The sequence below is a fragment of the Hypomesus nipponensis genome, chromosome 15 (assembly GCF_054491055.1).
Source record: "Hypomesus nipponensis isolate SF chromosome 15, ASM5449105v1, whole genome shotgun sequence".
Lineage (NCBI taxonomy): Eukaryota > Metazoa > Chordata > Actinopteri > Osmeriformes > Osmeridae > Hypomesus > Hypomesus nipponensis.
Genome location: NC_140375.1, coordinates 4,285,001 through 4,304,860, shown reverse-complemented (window position 1 = coordinate 4,304,860; position 19,860 = coordinate 4,285,001). Strand labels below are relative to the sequence as shown.

Sequence of the window (19,860 nt, the reverse complement as noted above, 5' to 3'; positions counted from 1 at the left end):
CAAATTGAAATAATTTTGTTATGCTCCATGTACCATGATCAATTTATCTTTAGGAAAAACATGCTGTTCAGGTCTTCTCTTTCTTCACAAATATGCGTTTCAGATGCTATCCACTAGATGCCAGTGTGGTCAAGGAAGATGTATGGGAGATTACTTACCAAAGAATACTCAAAGCTGCTTGGACGTTTCTTGTTCGGCACTGTACGACGCCAGTCCAAAGACCAGTATGCATGACAATACGTGTGATAGACGTTTATACGGAATCAGCAGCAGTTTCACAACGGCCTAGAATGTGCGCTGTGCCTAAGAACTACCGGGAGGAGGCGACTGTGAGAGTGGGCGCATGAACTATTGGCTTGAGGAACCAGTTAAGTGATGCTTTTCATCAGATAGAGTATCAGCCGGTTTATGGCCAGTTCAGTTCTCACCGTAAATAGTTCAACACGGCGGTGGATTCAATTGCCCTGTTTCGTGGCTCTACCCCACTGGGTAAGATATGATCAGATGAAAGACAATCTTGAGAACATGCATTGGACGTTTTGCTTTGAGGTGATGCAGGCACACTTGCTTCAATATGGACATGAATTCTGATATTTTTGTTTAGTTTTCGATTGAAGGTAGACCTAGCCTTGTTCCCTTCGCTACTAGCTAGTTAGCGCACGATAAGGTGCAAGTCTGCAGAGCGGACAACATTCAGCAACAAGTTTTGCTAAATTGCTGCCGTCCATTCTGTGTATTATTCAGTAGCTGTGTATTGGTTATTTAATTCACTATCAGTTGGAGTATAGCTAACTAGCTAGTTGTGTAGTGTAGATAGTAGACAGACACTGCTAGACGTAGGCTATACAGCTAGCGACTAGCTAGAAACAGCAGCCTAAAACGCTTTCCACAGTCAGTAGGTACTGTAAGCCAGTATATACTGTCTATATAGTAGCTAGCTAGAGCCTATATTAGCGTGCTACCGCTACTACTACTACTAGTAGCAAGCACATTTTCATCCAGATTATTGGTTCAGAGAGACTAAGATTGGCTGGATATCCTAAACATATTAAGACTTTGTTTCGAAATCATACTTGTGTTTTTTGTTTGTTTACAGAACAGAATGCATTACTAGCTAACGCTAATCAGTTTGTAAACTTGCCTGCAGTGCAGTAGACTATAACAATCAGTCACCTTTCTGGCTCTGCTACAAGATGACTAGCGTTAGTACTAATATTTCTAAGTTAATTAGTTGAATTAGCAAAGGTTGTGTCAGCAGTGCCACTGTCTGTGAACTAGAGGAACACTATGAAAGGCAATACATGATTTAGATGTGTCCAGCAACTAGGGGGCTAGATCTACCAATCTGAAAGGTAATTTCTCATTCGTTGAGGCATAGCGAAGTGCCATCGATACTGTCTATTATGGAAAGAGGCGTGAGGAAGACATGGGTAGCAGTGCAACAGTGTATCTGGTTTGATTCAGCCATCCGTCAGTATTTTTAGTCAGTGTAATAGCAGGGTTTGGTTGTGTGTAACTTAAATAAATGCGATGCTTATGACAGCTGACCATTACTTTTCCATCATGCTCTTTTATATGGCTTCATGAAAAAGTAGATTTATAGTTGAGTGTTGCACACTGGTACAGACTCTACTTCCAGGCAGTGCTGCCTTTCTGTCTACGTGTGGCCACAGTTTAGGCCATCTAGTTACTACTATGTAGGCATTCTTTTAGTCAGTGTTAGCAACTGTACAAAAGGCCCAATATAACGTGCAGATAAGTCTAAGCCAGCTATTATTTGCACATAGGCTTAGTTACATAATTGTTGATTTGATTTAGATAGGTGGTTGTGCTGCTGTCTTTACATGTTGACATAGGCCCAATGTTCACTTTGTTCTTGAGTAAGGCTATATAGAAATGCCCTTGTATAAGTGCTCAGCAAAACACATTGTGTCTGTGTGGTTAAATGGCCTTGTCTTCATTCCATTTTTCCCAGTGTGTCTGGATGGCAGGGAGAGGCCAAGGTGTCGATGGCTGAAGGACAGGGACGTGTACCAATCACATGACAGAATGCTGGCTCGGAACCGCTTCATCCTGCTGGTGCTGGTGGCAGCGGTGCTGGCCATAGTCAGCCTCAGCGTCCAGTTCTGTAAGTCTCACTCTGTACGTCTCGGAAGGCAATGCAGGCTGAGACAACAACCTGCAATTAGCTTGACTTATTATAGCCCCCCCCCCCCCCCCCACACACACACACACAAACGTTTTGAAAGTTATGTAAAACTTTTCATACAGCCCCCCTTTGTCCTACTCCCCTACTCTTGGATCTCTCTGCCTGTCTCTTTCTGCCTCTCTCTCTCTGCCTCTCTCTCTCTCTGCCTCTCTCTCCCTGCCTCTCTCTCTCTCTGCCTCTCTCTCCCTGCCTCTCTCCCTGTCACATTGTGGGCCGATACTGAATGCTCCCCTCATAAATGCCATAGTGCCTCCTACAAAAAATATCTGCAGTGTGACAATGTGAACCATCGGGCATGAACACCAAACACAATGACTACAGATTCCCTTGTGGGCTACCGTTATGCCTGGTAGCAACATGTTTGCCGCTTTGGTATTTGTCTGCAAAGGGCTCGCCTCTCTCTTCCGTGGGCCTTTATAGGCTACACCATCTCTTTGTCATTGTCCCAAGACATGGTGACCTTGTAGCGAATGAACACAATTCAAGGAAGCTGCTCTAGTTCATACGTTGGGTCCTTCTCCCTCCATGGCTGGTGGGGTGGAGAAGTCATTAAAGGCTCATTCCGTCTGTTCAATTTAGTTTTGCTGTGTTGTTGAGGGACATACTCAGGGTCAGATTTCGATGCTCGCATCGGCCAAGCTCTCTGATCCAGACATGCTCTCCAGCTGGAGCGGGATGCATTGTAGAATGATGAGCCCTCGCGAACGCAGGCTTAACTGTTCTGAAAATATTCCACGTGAAACTCCTATCAAAATGGATCATTAGGATTACTCTGTTGTCCTGGATCTTTCCTAGAGAGATTTTTCAGTAGGGAAAGCTTCTTTCTGGACACAATAATGTGTCTCACCATAACGAGAGGATCTCTGTTTCTCTTTCCCTCTGACACAATCCAGATCACTGGATCCCATTAGCACGGGGCTATGCCAGACGTTTCTCAGTGTCCTCATGGAGCTTGAGTTCCCCTCTCTTGAAGTCTGGGTCCTCTCAGGGCCGTCTGGTAACCCTTTTCCACCAATGCAAACTTCAAATTCTGCTTCTGGGGTGTTGCTAGCACCTGTTTGCATCTTGGTTCAACCTGCGTACGTTCTATGAACCCGGTTTGCTTTTCCACAGGGTAGCGAGCGACGTCATGATGTCACTGTTCACGTCTCCACCTCCCCAGCAATGCTAGCGCCAACGTCAGGCACAACAACAATGGTGGCCTAAAGTGGTTCTTTACACGTGATGCTTCTGGTTTTGCAAGCCTACATTGGCATCGAAATGCAAGCAGTTAGGGTTTTTTTCTTCTCCTTCGCGGACCACCGTGTAGTAGATTTGACCTCCAATCTGTTGAAGCTCTTTTGGACCAGCTAAGAGTTGGTGCCACTCTGGAACCAGGTGCCCTCGCTGGGTGCCAGTGCTTTTGCTGCGGAAACGCAAAGAAGTGGTTTGAGATTGTGCACACTCGCTCGTGGCCGACATTCTGTCCCTTTCACTTCCTTCCTAGGTGCCAATGCAATCTTGTCTGTGTGTGTTTTTGTGGATTTTGCACTTGTGCATTGTAGTCTGTGTGAGCGTTGCCTTCTTTTTGTGTGTGTTTGGGTCGCTTGAGAATGTTTAAACAACCTGATGCTGAACAACCTTATTCTCACCCATCTGGCTGACTGGAGATGGGAAGCCTGTTCGACTCTAAGCATTATTCATCCCACGCTGTCCAAATTATACCCAGCTTTCACCCTCTAATCTCCCACCCTGGCAGGCATGGGGCAATAAAAGATTATATAGAACTTAACCTCAGGGTGTGTGTGTGTCAAGCCTAATCACATTACTCAGCCTCTCTTCATCCTACAACCCAGTCTCTCTGTCTCTGTCTCTGTCTCTGTCTCTCTGTCTCTGTCTCTGTCTCTCTCTCTCTCTCTCTCACTCACTCACTCACTCACTCACTCACTCACTCACTCACTCACTCACTCACTCACTCACTCACTCACTCACTATTATTCTCTCTATCCAGCATATCTTGTATACTTGTGGCCGGTCCATATATGGCAGTATCATAAAGGGCTTCACAGATACCCATGGTGCACACCAGAGACCCAACCTAAAACGTTATTGTATTAACGAGTAAATGACAGCCATGCTGAGACTTGGCGATTGACCATGACCAGTTGACCACATCCAGCCCCTGGGACCTCCCAGATCTTGCCAGAATGTTGTATGAGCTAGGGACCTCCCACAGTGTGGTGGAGTCTGAGCAGGAAAACACAACAGGGATGAGGTGGTGGGATGGAGGGAAAAAGAATGAAGGGGTGAAAGGACAGACCCTGTAGGAGAGAGGGATATGGTGCTCCAGGGTGCAGTAGATAAAGGGACGAGAACAGGATGAAGGGAATGATGATGACAATGAATGAGGGATGGATGGATGGATGGATGGATGAGGGTTAGATTTGGGGAGAAAGGAAGAGAGCGAGAAGGAGAGCCGTCCACTTTGAAAGATGGATGTAATGAAAGGGTAATGATTGGGACAAAAGAATTGAAAGAAAGAGGGGGATCTGAGGCAACAAAAGCAGAGAGAGACGAAAGGGGGAAATAATGAGAGATGACAGGCTGGACCCACTCTGAAATTAAAATGAGCGAAGCCAAGAAATATGCCCCCATACAGACTGACTTTAGGGTTAGGGCAGTGTGTTACAGTGTTGGGTTAGGGCAGTGTGTTGCTGTGTTGGGTGAGGGCAGTGTGTTACAGTGTTGGGTGAGGGCAGTGTGTTACAGTGTTGGGTTAGGGAAGTGTGTTGCTGTGTTGGGTTAGGGCAGTGTGTTGCTGTGTTGGGTGAGGGCAGTGTGTTACAGTGTTGGGTTAGGGCAGTGTGTTACAGTGTTGGGTTAGGGCAGTGTGTTGCAGTGTTGGGTGAGGGCAGTGTTGGTTTAGGGCAGTGTGTTGCAGTGTTGGGTTAGGGCAGTGTGTTGCCGTGTTGAGTTAGGGTAGTGTGTTGCAGTGTTGAGTTAGGGCAGGTGTGTTGCATGAGAGGCCAGTGAGCTATGAGTCCCACAGACAGCCCATAGGGTAACAGTCCAGGAATAGACCCGAGGATTACACAAAGATCTGTACCCTCTCCGGTTTATGATTTTTTCTCTTTACTCTTGTATGATTGTGATGATTTAACATTCTCTTGGGCCTTGATTTTCATGACTGTATGCTAGTTTGCCACTACCTTGCTGTTAGCAGCAAATGCGTAGTGCTACAGTAGTGAACCTAGATGTTGTTGTGTTAGCCAGATCGCTTATGGCAGCGCTGTGCTTAGTGGGATGATGATCATGTTAATCTGCTCCTGGTTAGCAGAGGGGTTAGCCTCCTAGCAGTCCGCTCGGTTTATGAAGGTGCATCTTTTTCTGTTTCTCTCTCTCTCCCGCCTGCCCACCCACCCGCCCGCCCGCCCGCCCACTCTCTCTCTCTCTCTCTCTCTCTCTCTCTCTCTCTCTCTCTCTCTGTCTCTCTCTCTCTGTCTCCATCTGAAAATGACCCTATGGTTTATCACTCGGCAGGGGAGGGGAGGCAGAAACAGATAGGGCAAGGAACAAGAGGGGTGAGAGGCAGAAGAGGAAGAGAAAGTGGGGGTGGGGTGGAAGGAGAGGTGAGAGAGGGAGGGAGGTGGTGTGTATGTGGGGGGGGGGGGGGGGGGGGGGGGGGTGCAGGATGCCGGAAGATATAAACCAGCAGGGAAGGAGGAGGAAGAGTGTTCACCAGCTGTTCACCACAGCCGAGACGGTGTCGTCGCAGACAGGGGGGTTACTGTGGCTGTTTGGCTCGGCCTTCAGGAGCTTCAGCCAAAACACACTGAAAACTACCTGTTGCAACACTGGTCGGAAGGAGAGGGAGGTGTAGAGAGAGGGAGACGAATAGTGAGAGGGAGATAGAGGGAGCGGAGGAGGGGGAGAGAGAGAGAAAAAGGTGAAGAAGTTGGGTTGAGAGGGGGACGGAGGGAGGGGAAGAGGAGGGGGATGGAGGGAGGGAAAGACAAGAGAGATGGAGGAGGTGGGAGATGAAGGGACAAGGAGGGAGAGGAGAAACAGCGGAATAAAGGCCCCCAGTCTTGGCAGAGCCACCCAGTTGTGTATGCTTATTAACTAGGTTAGCGTTAGCATAGAGTTGGCCCACACACTGCTTGGGCTCTGTGGGCTTGGTTGCATGCTTGGATACAGCCTTGGTAGAGGTGTGGGGTCTAAATGGCAATTCCTGCTGTAGGGTGGTGTCCTGGGGTGTGCTAACTGTGCTATTGTGCTGGGGTGGTTGTGTGTGCGTGTGCGCGAGCCATGTGTTTGTTTTGACTGTGTGTGCTCCAGCATAGGGTTAGACAGGCCATTATAAAAGCCCCTTTGTGAAGGCGTCCACTGCTAAGAGCTGATGTGTTGGCCAGTGTGCGCAGGCGTGCGTGTGTGTTCCCAGTAGGGAACAGGTTGACAGAGTGAGCCCCAGTGTACGGCTGGCTCTCTGGCCACCAAGCAAGCAAGCAAAATGCGGTCCCTCGTCCACGCGCACCCTCTCCTCTTCCTCCTCCTCCTCACCGGTGAGTGTCTCCAGTCTACATGTTCGCGGCCTTATCCGGAACCAGGATCCCATCTCTGCCGAGACGTCAAAGGGTTTTACACCGGCATTCAGCCTACACCTTTCGCAAGCTTCTGTCGTCGGTTGAAATGTGGGGTCTGCTGTTGCAAAGGTTTTATTTGGATTTGAACCTTTTGCTGTGTGCCTTTTTAGTTTGTTCCTAACCACCCCGGTGCTTGAGCTTGACTTTGTTTGTGTTCTTCTAGAAGAAGTGGCTTCTATTTAGTTTGATAAGATATGTTGAGAGGCTAACCGTAATGTGTGCTATTAGCCCAGCTGAGTCTTTGAGGTAAACGTTGAGCTTGACTCCATGTTAAGTGGCTGGTGTTGCTTGAAATACAGTGGAGTGTTCTCAATGTCAGCGGTGGAAAAATGGCCATGGAAAGATTTTATTAGACAAAGTCTGAGACCCTAGGCCTCCTCCCACTCTGCATCCAACCGCACACGCACACACACACACACTGTCAGCTGAACACACAGCTACTTGTTCATGCCAAACAACCAATCTTCTCAGCAAGACTGTTGACTTTATGAGCTGCGAGAGGGAGAGAGAGAGAGAGTGGAGGTTCTGGGATTGTGTAGACCTATCGTTTTAGTATGTTGAAAAGAGGTTTGATTTGGAGGTTGTCATAGCAATGAATAGAGTCTCGTCCTTTTACGATAAGGTGCTCTGCTCTCTCTCTCTCTCTCTGCAGAGAGCTGTAATATTTACCTACTTCATTGGCTGGCGTCAGGTTTTAGGATAACCAGTGTTTCTGTTGTGTGTATGTGTGTCTGTCTGTGTCTGCATGTTGACTATGCATTTCAACTGCGTGTGTGTGTGTGTGTGTGTTTGAAGTGTGATTTTGGAAGTACGTATTACCCGGGGCTTTGCCAAAAGGTTCAGCCTATTCCCAGGGCCCCCTCTCTCTCTTGTTGGACGCTCTGGCCTGGGGGGTCGGAGGTCGGCGGTCTCCGTGGCAACACCTAAGGCGCGCTGGTTGGGGGTCTTTGGATACAGTTCTGTTCACATGTAGATGAGTTGGGTTGAGGAGAACACAGGAGAACTGCCTCAGAGGCTCTGGGGACAGAAAGAGTCTGTTGAGCAAATTGTGTGTGTGTGTGTGTGTGTGTGTGTGTTGCATATTTGCCCTCGTATTCCTCTTGTGCTTGTTCTCTATCTCACGCTTGCTCGCTCGCTCACTTTTTTTCGTGCTGTCACTTTATTCTTCATCTTTCTCGCTTCATCTTTCAGTCTGTTTCAATGTTATGCACCTCTCATCCACACACTCCTTTAAATGATGTAATTTGACTGTCTCTCCCTCCCCCCTTCCCCCTGCCCAGTGCACCTGATGCCCACCACTCCGGTGGGGGAGGGCCCCCAGGCCCCAGGGAAGAGCCAGGCGCTGGGCCAGGGGAGAGCCCAGGGCCTGGGCCAGGGGAGAGCCCAGGGCCAGGCTCAGGGCCAGGGGAAGAGCAGGAAGAGGATCATCCCTGTCCCCCACACTGATCCACCAGAGCTGGACCCAGTCCACGAGGCCTACGGCTACTGCAACACCCCCAACCACACAGAGCAAGCTTGGGAGGGTGAGAGCACACACACACACACACACACACCTGCACCACCACTGGGTGGAATTTCAGTTTCAGGTCAGGGCTTCGCATGACCAAGGCTTGCTGTACATGCTGACCTACAATAGAAACCCTGCAGGGATCAGACTGTTGGTCCAAGCTGTCACATGTGCTTTCTGTAGGTTCTACAACACGGTGTTCTATGTGCATGCGTGTGTGTTTGTGTATGTACGAGAGAGAGATAGAGAGAACAGACTCACTCAGGGGTCAGCATCAGCACAAGCGTCAAAAGGGCCTCCCAGGGCTACAGGAAGGATTGGCGCTTGTGGCCCAGATGTGTGTGTGTGTGTGTGTGTGTGTGTGTGAGAGAGAGCTAGAAAGGGAGAGAGGAAGCGAGGGAGAGAGAGAGAGGAAAGGCAGTGTGAGGGAGTCAAGATGAGCACTGGGAGGAGGAGGAGGGGGGGATTTAGAGAAGGCAGCTTACCAGGGTCTCTGACAGCTTAGGCTACTGCTGCTGTTGGGAATGATCATTTCAGAGAACCACTCCAGGCTAATCCACCGCAACGTAGCTTCCATACACATGGCCTAGAAACACACCCAAGAAGATTCATTTGACCATTATATTGTTATTGTTATATTGTTATATATATTGTTATATATTGGTGCTGGTATATTTATGATGATGATGATGATGATGATGATGATGATGATGATGATGATGGTGTCCATGCAGGTCACAGCCCAGCTGACTACAAGCTGCTGGCCGTCCAGGTGATGATTCGCCACGGCGACCGCTATCCACTGTACTACATCCCAAAAACCAAGCGGCCCACCATCGACTGTACACTGTCCCCCAGCAGGTACCACACACACACACACATTCACAGACTTCATCATTTCATCCAGGGGTCCCCAAACCTTTTTCTGCGAGGGCCTGATCATTTGTCCTTTCTGTAATGTGGGGCCGGGTCGGTCTGAAAAGGACATGGGCCGGAGTGACTACCTGTATTATTGTGGAGATGTTATTAGGATTTAATTATGCTAAATTCGTTTATTATTTTGTTATGCACCGTACATATCAAGGACTATATAGCCTATCGAACGAGCATTAATAATATCTTATGACCTTTTTAAATTTCCATTGCTATTGAAATCAAAACATTTACTTACTTATGAATATTAATCAGTGTAAACTGAAAAAAACACAAAAAAACAACAAGTGTCTTGCATTGTTCAGAGGGCCGGTCCAAATGCATTGGCAGGCCGTATTCGGCCCGTGGGCCGTAGTTTGGGGACCCCTGATTTAATCAGTGATGCTACAAATGAGTTCATATGAATTAGCCTGTAAATGAGCCTATCATCACAGCATCCCACTTAAGCGAGCTAATGAAGCTCTCCATACCTCGCTCTAGCAGACACGTTCAACGCTACCTTCTCCCCTCTGGCTCCACAGTTTCCACTTGGCCAGGTCTGATTGAAAGGTTCCTAAAAGCCACCGCACACTACGGGGATCCAAAATGGCTGCTCATTAAGACGAGCATAGCTCTAAAGTGAAGCCTCTGTCTCTCTCAAGCCAAAGGCAAACAAATGGGCCTGTCAGTGAGATAAACAACTCAGACAGGCATATCTGGGTGGAACAGCAGAAGGCAATGCAGGCTGAGAGAAAAGCCTGCAATTAGCAGATTTTACTTTTTCCATCCCCCCTCAACTACACAAAAAATGACAGTTTTGAAAGTTTTTTTCAATACAGCTCCCCTTTGTTCTACTCCCCCACTCCTAGTTTCTAACTTTCCTCTCCCCTTCCTCTCTCTGTCTTCCCACAGCTTTTTCTGTAGCTACTTCTCTCTCTGGGCTTTCAAGCAGGAAGCAACTGAGTGTAAAAAAGCATCAAATAAGCAGGAGAGAATGTGAGACAGAAGAGGAAGGAGGATGTTCTGAGGTTGAATGTGCTACCTCAGGCTATGTAGTCATTAGTGGAGAGTAGTGTGTGTGTGTGTGTGTGTGTGTGTGTGTGTGTGTGTGTGTGTGTGTGTGTGTGTGTGTGTGTGTGTGAGAGACAGAGATTTACTGCTCTTTCAAGGGGTAAAACAGAGATGTTGCATCTGCTCTCTGTAATTAGTGTGTGTGTGTGTGTTAAAACAGTGCCACTGAGTCAGCTCTGTCTGGAACAAGGAGAAAACGGCTTCTCTCCTCATTTTTGGAGAGAACTTCCAGTGATATCCAGTGCCCCCCCCCCCCCACCCTTGTACCATGAATGGGACAGCCCTGTGTCCCTGGCAGCCCCGGGTTCCACCTCCGTCAGCACTTCCTGTTCCCACAGCCAGCACACATCTCTACTGCCGTGTTCACCACCAAGCTCTCTACATCATCTCTCTCTCGTCTCCTTCCGGCTCATTCTACCCTGCTGTTCATATGTCACAGTGTATGTTTCTCTCTTCCCCCCCCCCTCCCCTCTGTCTCTCTCTTTCTCTCTCTCTCCCTCCGCTTGTCATTGTGGTGACTGGTGCGTTTGGTTACATCTGTCCTGTCGTGCTCTGGTGCAGATGGATGCACACACCCGCACGCACACATGTCTGCTGTTTGTTTTCTCATGCCTGATCTGAACGGCCCAGCCTCCAGCGCAGCCTTGGAGAAGAAGAGCCGTCAGCTCGGCATGGATACAGCAGCACACGCGGGCACGCGCGCGCACACACACACGATATCTTCGTTTTGACACCCTCTTATCTTTTTTTCCTTCCTGTTCTGACTTTCACTTTTCCTCTTCTCCCCAGTCTGTCCTCTCCTCTCAACGTTCAGTGCGGAGCTCTCTCTCTCTCTCTCTCTCTGTATCTCTCTTTCTCTGTCTCTCTTTGAGTCTCTCTTTCTCTCTCTCTCGCTAGTCTCTCAGCAGGCTGACACCAGTGGCCGATATAGAAGCTATTTATAGAGGTGCAATGTAAGAACTGGGCCGTTGTGAGATGTCATAACTGAATGGGGACAGCACTTTTCATATTAAGCCATCCATATAAATGTATGCACTTATGTTGTGTGTGTGTGTGAGAAGGTTTGTCTGTTTCGATAGTGCATGGAGCTTAAACAACCCTTGTCTTTCATGATTGGTGCCAAAGACGGTCAGGATTTATGATTTTGACCATATGGTCAATACATTCCCCAATCCCAAATCTTCTTGTTTTGGATTGGCGGCCTGGCTCATGCGGAACACAACATTGGGTTGTTCCATGTGCATCTGGCTGTGTGGAGGGGTACCAGTGCAGGGATGATCTTTAGCTTGGTGCAGGGTATTAAGCCTGGCATTAAGAGGGGCATGTCTATCAACTTCTAGGAGACCGTCGTTTGTGTTAGGTAAGTCCATTATTACTGTGACCCTGAATTCAGGCTATGTTGTTGCATCCAATGATGCATGGTATGCTTGGACACATCTCGGGGGAATGAATTGAATGCTGGGAAAATACTAACCTCAGTAACTAACCTCAGTGAATCTCAGTATTGATTTTCTGATAAGAACTGTGGACTTTTGAGGCATTTGATTATTTGTCACTTGAATTACTGAAGTGTGAAGAATATTTACTCAGATTTCCCTCTGCATTTCTCTCCCCCCCCCCCCCACACACACACCTCTTCTCTGGTTGGTGTGACTGCATGCAATGCCATCTGGCTCCCAGCACCAACATTCCACACCTCCGAGCTGGAAGGAACAGGACATGACACTGTAGAGGGATGGAGGTCAGATATGGATCGATCAGAGACACAGAGAGACACAGAGAGAGACACAGAGAGACACAGAGAGACACAGAGAGACACAGAGAGACATAGAGAGACACAGAGAGACACAGAGAGAGACATAGAGACACAGAGAGACACAGAGAGACACAGAGAGACACAGAGAGAGACAGAGAGAGACAGAGAGACACAGAGAGACACAGAGAGACACAGAGAGACACAGAGAGAGACAGAGAGACACAGAGAGACACAGAGAGACACAGAGAGACACAGAGAGAGACAGAGAGAGACAGAGAGACACAGAGAGACACAGAGAGACACAGAGAGACACACAGAGAGAGACACAGAGAGACACAGAGAGACAGAGAGAGACACAGAGAGACACAGAGAGAGACACAGAGAGAGACAGAGAGAGACACAGAGAGAGACACAGAGAGAGACACAGAGAGAGACACAGAGAGAGACACACTGAGAGACACAGAGAGAGACACAGAGAGAGACACAGAGAGAGACACAGAGAGAGACACAGAGAGAGACACAGAGAGAGACACACTGAGAGACACAGAGAGAGACACAGAGAGAGACACAGAGAGAGACACAGAGAGAGACACAGAGAGAGACACACTGAGAGACACAGAGAGAGACACAGAGAGAGACACAGAGAGAGACACAGAGAGAGACACACTGAGAGACACACTGAGAGACACACTGAGAGACACAGAGAGAGACACACTGAGAGACACACTGAGAGACACAGAGAGAGACACAGAGAGAGACACAGAGAGAGACACAGAGAGAGACACAGAGAGAGACACACTGAGAGACACAGAGAGAGACACAGAGAGACACAGAGAGACACACAGAGAGAGACACAGAGAGAGACACAGAGAGAGACAGAGAGAGACACAGAGAGAGACACAGAGAGAGACACAGAGAGAGACACAGAGAGACACACTGAGAGACACACTGAGAGACACACTGAGAGACACACTGAGAGACACACAGAGGACTTAGATTTGCCACATCTGCAACAGATGCAGGGTTTTGTGGTGTGTGTGTGTGTGAGTGTGTGTGTGTTAGGAGAGAGATGGAGGGCTGAAGCCTGTTTCTAAAGGTCTGTGTAATCCTGCTCTGTTTTTATTTGGTCAGGGTGTAATTATGGGGATCTGGAAGAGCATATGGGTGCCAGGCAGGATCCTGAGGGTAGTGTGTGTTTGGATGTGTCTGTGTGTGTGTCTGTGTGTGTGTGTGTGTCTGTGTGTGTCTGTGTGTGTGTGTGTGTTCAGGCCATGTGACTTCCCTTCGTTGGCACCAGCCTGCCAGGCTCTCTGTCTCTGTCTGCAGTTTGTTGGGCTGTCTCCAGCTGGAAGCCATTCTCTCATATCCCCAAGCCCTCTCTCTCCCTCTCTCATTTACTCTCCTTTCCTCTCACTCAATTTCTCTCTCTATCTCTCCCTCCCTCTTTCTGTCTCGCAATCTCTTTTTGTCTCTCATTCACTCTCATTCTCTCCTTTTCTCATTTACTGTAATTTGCTCTCATGTATACATAATATATAATTCTCTCTTTCTCCTATGTCAAATCATGCCACGTCTGCAACTGTTCTCTGCTTGGTAGAATTCCTCCGTCAGGAGTTAGATCACATATTTTGATATCGGTAGCTGTCGTCAGAATAGTTTAAAATGTTTGACACACCAACCAAACCATCTCAGGTGACTTATCTGTCCTTGCTAGACCTGGACACAAGAGGTCACATATTTTGATATACAACACGTTTATGGTTCCTTTGTCGGCAGTTAAATTTAGCCCTCTAATAAGACAATTTTACAATATTTTGCCATTTTGAGGAGAACTGCCATTGCTGCTTGCAGATATATATATATTCTCTGTCTCTTTCTCTTTCCCTGTCTCTGCCCTCCTGATTCCACCGCCCACACTCAGAAGACTCTCTCACCTCATCTAACAGTCAGTGGAAAATTGCGATAATCCCTAATTCATGTAATTGGTTGGTAATCTGCCTTTGGCTCTCCTCCTGATTGCAGTGGCTCTGTGCTTTTGTCCAAGCGTGGCCAGGGGTCCTTTGATACCACGTAAACCTCAATCCCTCATACTGGCCCATATCTGACCCATCACTGTTCCCTAAATTCACTTCTGTTGAGATTAGGCTAATGTTCTGTATCAGTGCAGACACGGTTCCTTCTATTATCTTCTCCCTCTGAGACAGATGGAAGCACCACATCGAGTTGGCTCTCTGTATTTAATAAACCAATCAGGGAGCCCCTTCTCCAGAAGGGTTTGACTTAAACATGTGGGAGATTTGGGGTGGAAGGATGAAAGATTTTGTGACGTCGAGGGACACCATGTGTTTGAGCTGCATGGGAGAGGATTGGTGGGATGCTGTGTCTCTATTTTGGAGTTGGCAAATAAATATGATTTGCTGCTTAATGTGTGTGTGTGTGTGTGTGTGTGTATATAATTGTGTGTGTGTCTGTATTTGTATGTATGTGTGTGTGTGTATAATTGTGTGTGTGTGTGTGTGTGTGTGTCTGTATTTGTATGTATGTATGTATGTATGTATGTATGTATGTGTGTGTGTGTGTGTGTGTGTGTGTGTGTGTGTGTGTGTGTGTGTGTGTGTGTGTGTGTGTGTGTGTGTGTGTGTGTGTGTCTGTATTTGTGTGGGTATGTGTCTGTGTATGTATGTGTGTGTTTCTGTGAGTGTGTGTGCCACCCCTGCCCATCCCTAATCTTTAATCTGCCTCAGTTGTGCTCCAGCTCCTAGATTTGATGTATTAAAATGTAATCCTCAATCATCTTTAAATCGATTAGATCAGTGACTGTCCTTCCCCTGCTGTGGTGTGTGTGTGTGTGCACAAGTCAGATCCCGATATAACCCTTCAAGCCCTGGTCCTCCCAACTTGCGCTTTCTCTAATCCTGCACTTCCAGTTTTAGGTTAGATAGCCACCTAGTGGTAGAACAGGCTCATTGCAAGGACGTGGATGATGGAGCGTTGCTCTTATGTCAGTGTACCAAGCACACTAATGGTAATGGAACGGTCATCACATGACAACAGTACTACAATGCGATACAGTGTTGCTTGGCCGAGCGACATCTGAAAGCGTTTCCATGAAAACACGACCTCAAGACCCCTGGTCAGTTCTGTCTCCCTGACCTCCTGACCTCTCTGCCCCCCCTCCAGGAGACCCTCCCACCCCCTGCTGTCTGCCTTCATCAGCCACATGGGCCAGGGGGGGCGGGGCACCTGGGAGTCCACCCTGGCCTCGGTCCCCCGCCTCCCCAACCACAGCTCCTGTGAGATGGGCGAGCTCACCCAGACAGGTAGGCCACCGGCCAATCACAGAGCACCTCACAACATCTTGCGTCAACTCTTGCTTTTGTAAGCATATAGCCGGGAGCTTCTATTATTCATGATCAAGTTATCTATCTATATCTAACCCTCTAAAGTAGTGTTGTGCAGTTGATTTTTACCCGCTACTGGTCAATCCCACGCCCCTAAGGAAACAGTGTTGACCCATCACAGTTCAGCAGGAAATGCTCTGAACCAATCACCGTCTCACCCACAGGTGTGGTGCAGCACCTGCGCAACGGCCAACTCCTCCGCCAAGCCTACAGGCGCCACAAGCTTCTCCCCCCCGATTGGTCGCCTCGCCAGGTGTGGGTGGAGACCACGGGCAAGAGCCGCACCCTCCAGAGCGGACTGGCCCTCCTGTACGGCCTCCTGCCGGATTTCGATTGGACCAAGCTCACCGTCCGCCACCAATGGAGCACTCTGTTCTGCGGGGCGGCCTGCGACTGCCCGGCGAGGAACCGCTACCTGGAGGAGGAGCAGCGGAGGCAGTACCGCCTACGGGTGGCCAACGGCGAGCTGGAGCGCACGTACGCCGACATGGCCCGCACTCTGGGCCTCCCCCCCCGCCAGCTCCGGGCGGCCAACCCCATCGACTCCCTGCTGTGCCACCTGTGTCACGGGCTGCCCTTCCCCTGCGCGACCGGCGGGGACGCCGGCGGCGTGCCCGGGGGCGGCTGCCTGACGCTGGGCCAGTTTGCCGTCATCCGCAGGCAGCAGCTGGAGGACGAGGCGGACCGGCGGAGGGTGGGGCTGTACCGGCGCTACGCCATCCTGGCCGCGCACCCTTACCTCAACCGCACCGCCGGCAGACTGGAGCGTGCGGCCCGGGCCGGCGAGCCGGGCGGGAAGCCGCGGCCGGGCGGCGAGGAGGTGTTGGCGCTGTCGTCGGCCCACGACGTCACCGTGGCGCCGCTGCTGAGCGCCCTGGGGCTGGAGGAGGCGCGCTTCCCTCGGTTCGCCGCCAGGGTGGTGTTTGAGCTGTGGAGGAGTCCGGGGACGGCGCCGGGACAACGGAAGCGCCCGGATGCCGGCGGGGTCAAGGGGCGAAGGGGGAAAGGGAACAGGGACGCGTTCCTGCGGGTGCTGTACAACGGGGAGGACGTCACCTTCCAGACCGCCTTCTGTCGCTCCCACGAGCGCCACCCCACTCAGCCCCTGTGTCCGCTGGGGAACTTCCTGTCGTTTGTGAGGCGGGACATGTTCGGCGTGGTCAACGCCACGTCTTACCACGAGGCTTGCTACAGGAGGACAGGGTAGGATGGAGGGAGGAAGGAAGGATGCTCCTCGCTTCCACTTTAATGCTAGTGCACTCGGGCACTACTTTTGTGTCTTAAAACGATTCTAGAATAACATTCCTCGTACATCTGTTTTGAGAGCCACGCTCACCCTTTTCCTGCCTTCACGGTCATGTCTTAGCCAGATAGGAAATACTAAATGCTTGCAGGCCTTGTGGTATCGACAATTGCATCTTGACCCTTACATTTCTACACATTTTTACAACTTTTCAATGTTCTGTAGGTTTTTTGCTACGTTTGTAAGCTAAGGGGAGCATTGATGTGGAATTCTATGGGCACTCAGCCACTTTATCCCAGCATTCCTTGGATATCCACGGGAATGTAATGGTTTCTGTGTTTTTATTACAAAGGGAATGTTGAAATGGAAACACAAATGCTGGATTTGTAATTTCTGTTATTTCTACTTTTAATTTGAATTTTCTCATGATTGTCATTCCATATAGATTGTGTAATACCTTTGATTGATAGTGCTAAGGACCAACCATATTGTACCACGTTTTTGTAAGAACTGACAAGACACAGCTATGGACACTAGAAAATGTATGTTTGTTTTAAAGTATTCTGTTAACTTAATACATTGCTGTTTGTTATTAAATGTAACAATGACACTTTGATAAAAAATAAATAAACAAATGATTCAACGGAAAAATATCAATACAATCAGAATTTTATTAAAACATTTTGGATAATTATTTGTCTCTTTAAAGTGTGTTTTGCAGCAAAAATGTAATCTCTCCCTAAATCACTTGTATAACTCCTTGATTAGCTTCATAACAGTGACTAGTCCTAGTTAGCTTCATCACAGTGAATAGTCCTAGTTAGCTTTATAACAATGACTAGTCCTAGTTAGCTTTATAACAGTGAATAGTCTTAGTTAGCTTCATCACAGTGAATAGTGTTAGTTAGCTTCATCACAGTGAATAGCCTTAGTTAGCTTCATCACAGTGAATAGTCCTAGTTAGCTTCATCACAGTGAATAGTCCTAGCTAGCTTCATCACAGTGAATAGTCTTAGTTAGCTTCATCACAGTGAATAGTCCTGTGCTTGTGACACAGCCGGTGATTCGGTCGGTTTCTGTGTCATCTTAACTGGAATTTGTGTGCATGGGTATTTTCTCTTTTATTACAGATTACTGTGCATCCACATGGATTATCTGTAGTATGCATTCATTAAAATATTAAAATCCACTGATCTACTGAACATAAAGTATTCACAACTATTGTGCCAGCGTCATCAATCAGCCCTGCTCATATGGCTGTATCTGTGCTGTTAGAGCCATATCAACATTAGCTGCTGGACATAAAAAAAAAGATTAGATTGCTTCCGCAAAAAATAAAGAATCTGTAAGTGTCTGCTATCCAGAAGTAAAAGACCATAAAACGCTGTAATTGCCCAATCAAAAACAAGCTTTCAATAAAGTTGCGCAATGATACCTAACGAACAATTTTCAACCACTAGATGGCACCACAACCTCACTGATGACCCCCAACGGTCCTCCATACTCTGAGACGCACCTCTTTACAGGGGCTCCACTGCTCTAACTGGCAGCATCATCCATACAGATCAAACATCAGACTTAAGTGCTCACTCCCTTTGCCCCTCCAGCCATGTGCCATCTACATGAACAACCTAATACAATGCTGACACAATGTCAATTGCACAACTCTTTTTGTAAAAGTGCTTGCAAAAAAACTGGCCCAGTTTGCTGTTCTCAAAAGTCTCGAAGGAAAACAGGAACAGTATATACAGAGTGTAAATGCAATTATAGGGTGGACTAGAGAAAATTACATTTATTGTACGTGGACAAGACATATTTTCCTGACAATAGGGATGAAAAGGAATGGGGTGCATTATGGATTTCAGATTTAAATTGTATGAACATCTTTATTTTCATTTTTGTAGGTTTAGTTCACTATCCCAACACATGTAACAAACACACAATAACAGGGGAGACACAACATTTGCGGTCTGTGCTAAAACGCTGATCTGCCATACTTCACAAGTGGGGGTCATTTAGATGTGTGACCCTGCCACAACACTACACAACCCTACATACACAAACACACACTCCATGTTTCTACGCAAGCCTGCATACCCCAGTATGAGGGAGCACTGGCAATAGAGACGGACTGCTGCTGTAGGGATGGACAGGCAGCATGGAGGGAGGGAGGGAGAGGTTGTGGTCATGGGCTCCCCTCCCACCCTCCTTCTCCTCCTCTTTTTTCTCCTAACCACAGAAGAGGCGGGGGGAGATGTTTTCATATCGTGGAAAAGCTGAGTATTTGGCACGGAAATGTCTGAACATTGGGTGAAATATACGTTCCTCTGGTGGAGAACCGGAGAGCAGACAGAACTTAGGAACTGGGTGGGTTCTTGGTGGTCTCTGGCAACGTGGGACTATGCTCGGACACGTTGATGTGTTCTCTTCACCACTGTTTCAGCGCCGTGAAGAAACCATGCACAATTCTATTGTTACAATTCATTACATACCCATCTCATGGCAAACTATACAATTGTTACATTATGGTCTGCAGATCAAGTACAAATACATGCTCAATATATTCTTAGAAAGGCATTTAACTGTGCGACTAATGTGTGTGTGTGTGTGTAAGGGTCAGCTAATTGAGGGCTGCAGTGTGTGTGTGTAAGGGTCAGCTAATTGAGGGCTGCAGTGTGTGTGTGTGTGTGTGTCCCGTCTGTCAGTGTCTAGACTCAACCCTGTGTGTTTTCTCAGATGTAAGCCTTTATTAAGCCCTTACTTAAACAAACAATCCTTGGTGTGAAATGCCTATGAGAACTAGGCTACTGTGTGTGTGTGTGGACCTATATGTGTGCCGTTTTGTGGCCACTTGGGTTCGCAAGTGTGTGTTGATCCGCGCTCGATTGCGTGCACGTGTGTTCGTTCCATACTTGGGTTTCTGTTTGTGTGTGTCTACCTCGATGTATTCGGGCCCATCAATACTTCAGTGTGTGTGCGTGTGTGTGATTTATTGAGACGGGTGTTAGCGCTCGTTAGCGAAATAATCAGGATTTATGAGAGTCTGTGTGCTGTGAGAGACCGTGAGAGGCTCGGCCCTCACAGAGAGACAGAGCATGGATCCTGCTAATTGAGTTTGGTCATTACTGCCGCGTTCCTA

General features: G+C 48.1%; 1 protein-coding gene across 2 annotated transcripts; it reads left to right on the top strand.

Moving 5' to 3' along the window:
* The first annotated feature begins 229 nt into the window (after positions 1-229).
* On the top strand, positions 230-17,404 carry pxylp1 (2-phosphoxylose phosphatase 1). 2 transcript variants are annotated; one of them, XM_084674946.1, is made up of 6 exons: positions 230-367; positions 1,976-2,128; positions 8,112-8,354; positions 9,073-9,199; positions 15,258-15,397; positions 15,643-17,404. In XM_084674946.1, coding segments are annotated over exons 1-6 (1,707 nt in total). In that variant the 5' UTR covers positions 230-366; the 3' UTR covers positions 16,686-17,404. The 2 variants fall into 2 exon arrangements, with proteins under 2 accessions (XP_084531072.1, XP_084531073.1); XM_084674947.1 differs by having other exon boundaries at positions 242-489.
* Positions 17,405-19,860: the final 2,456 nt, after the last annotated feature.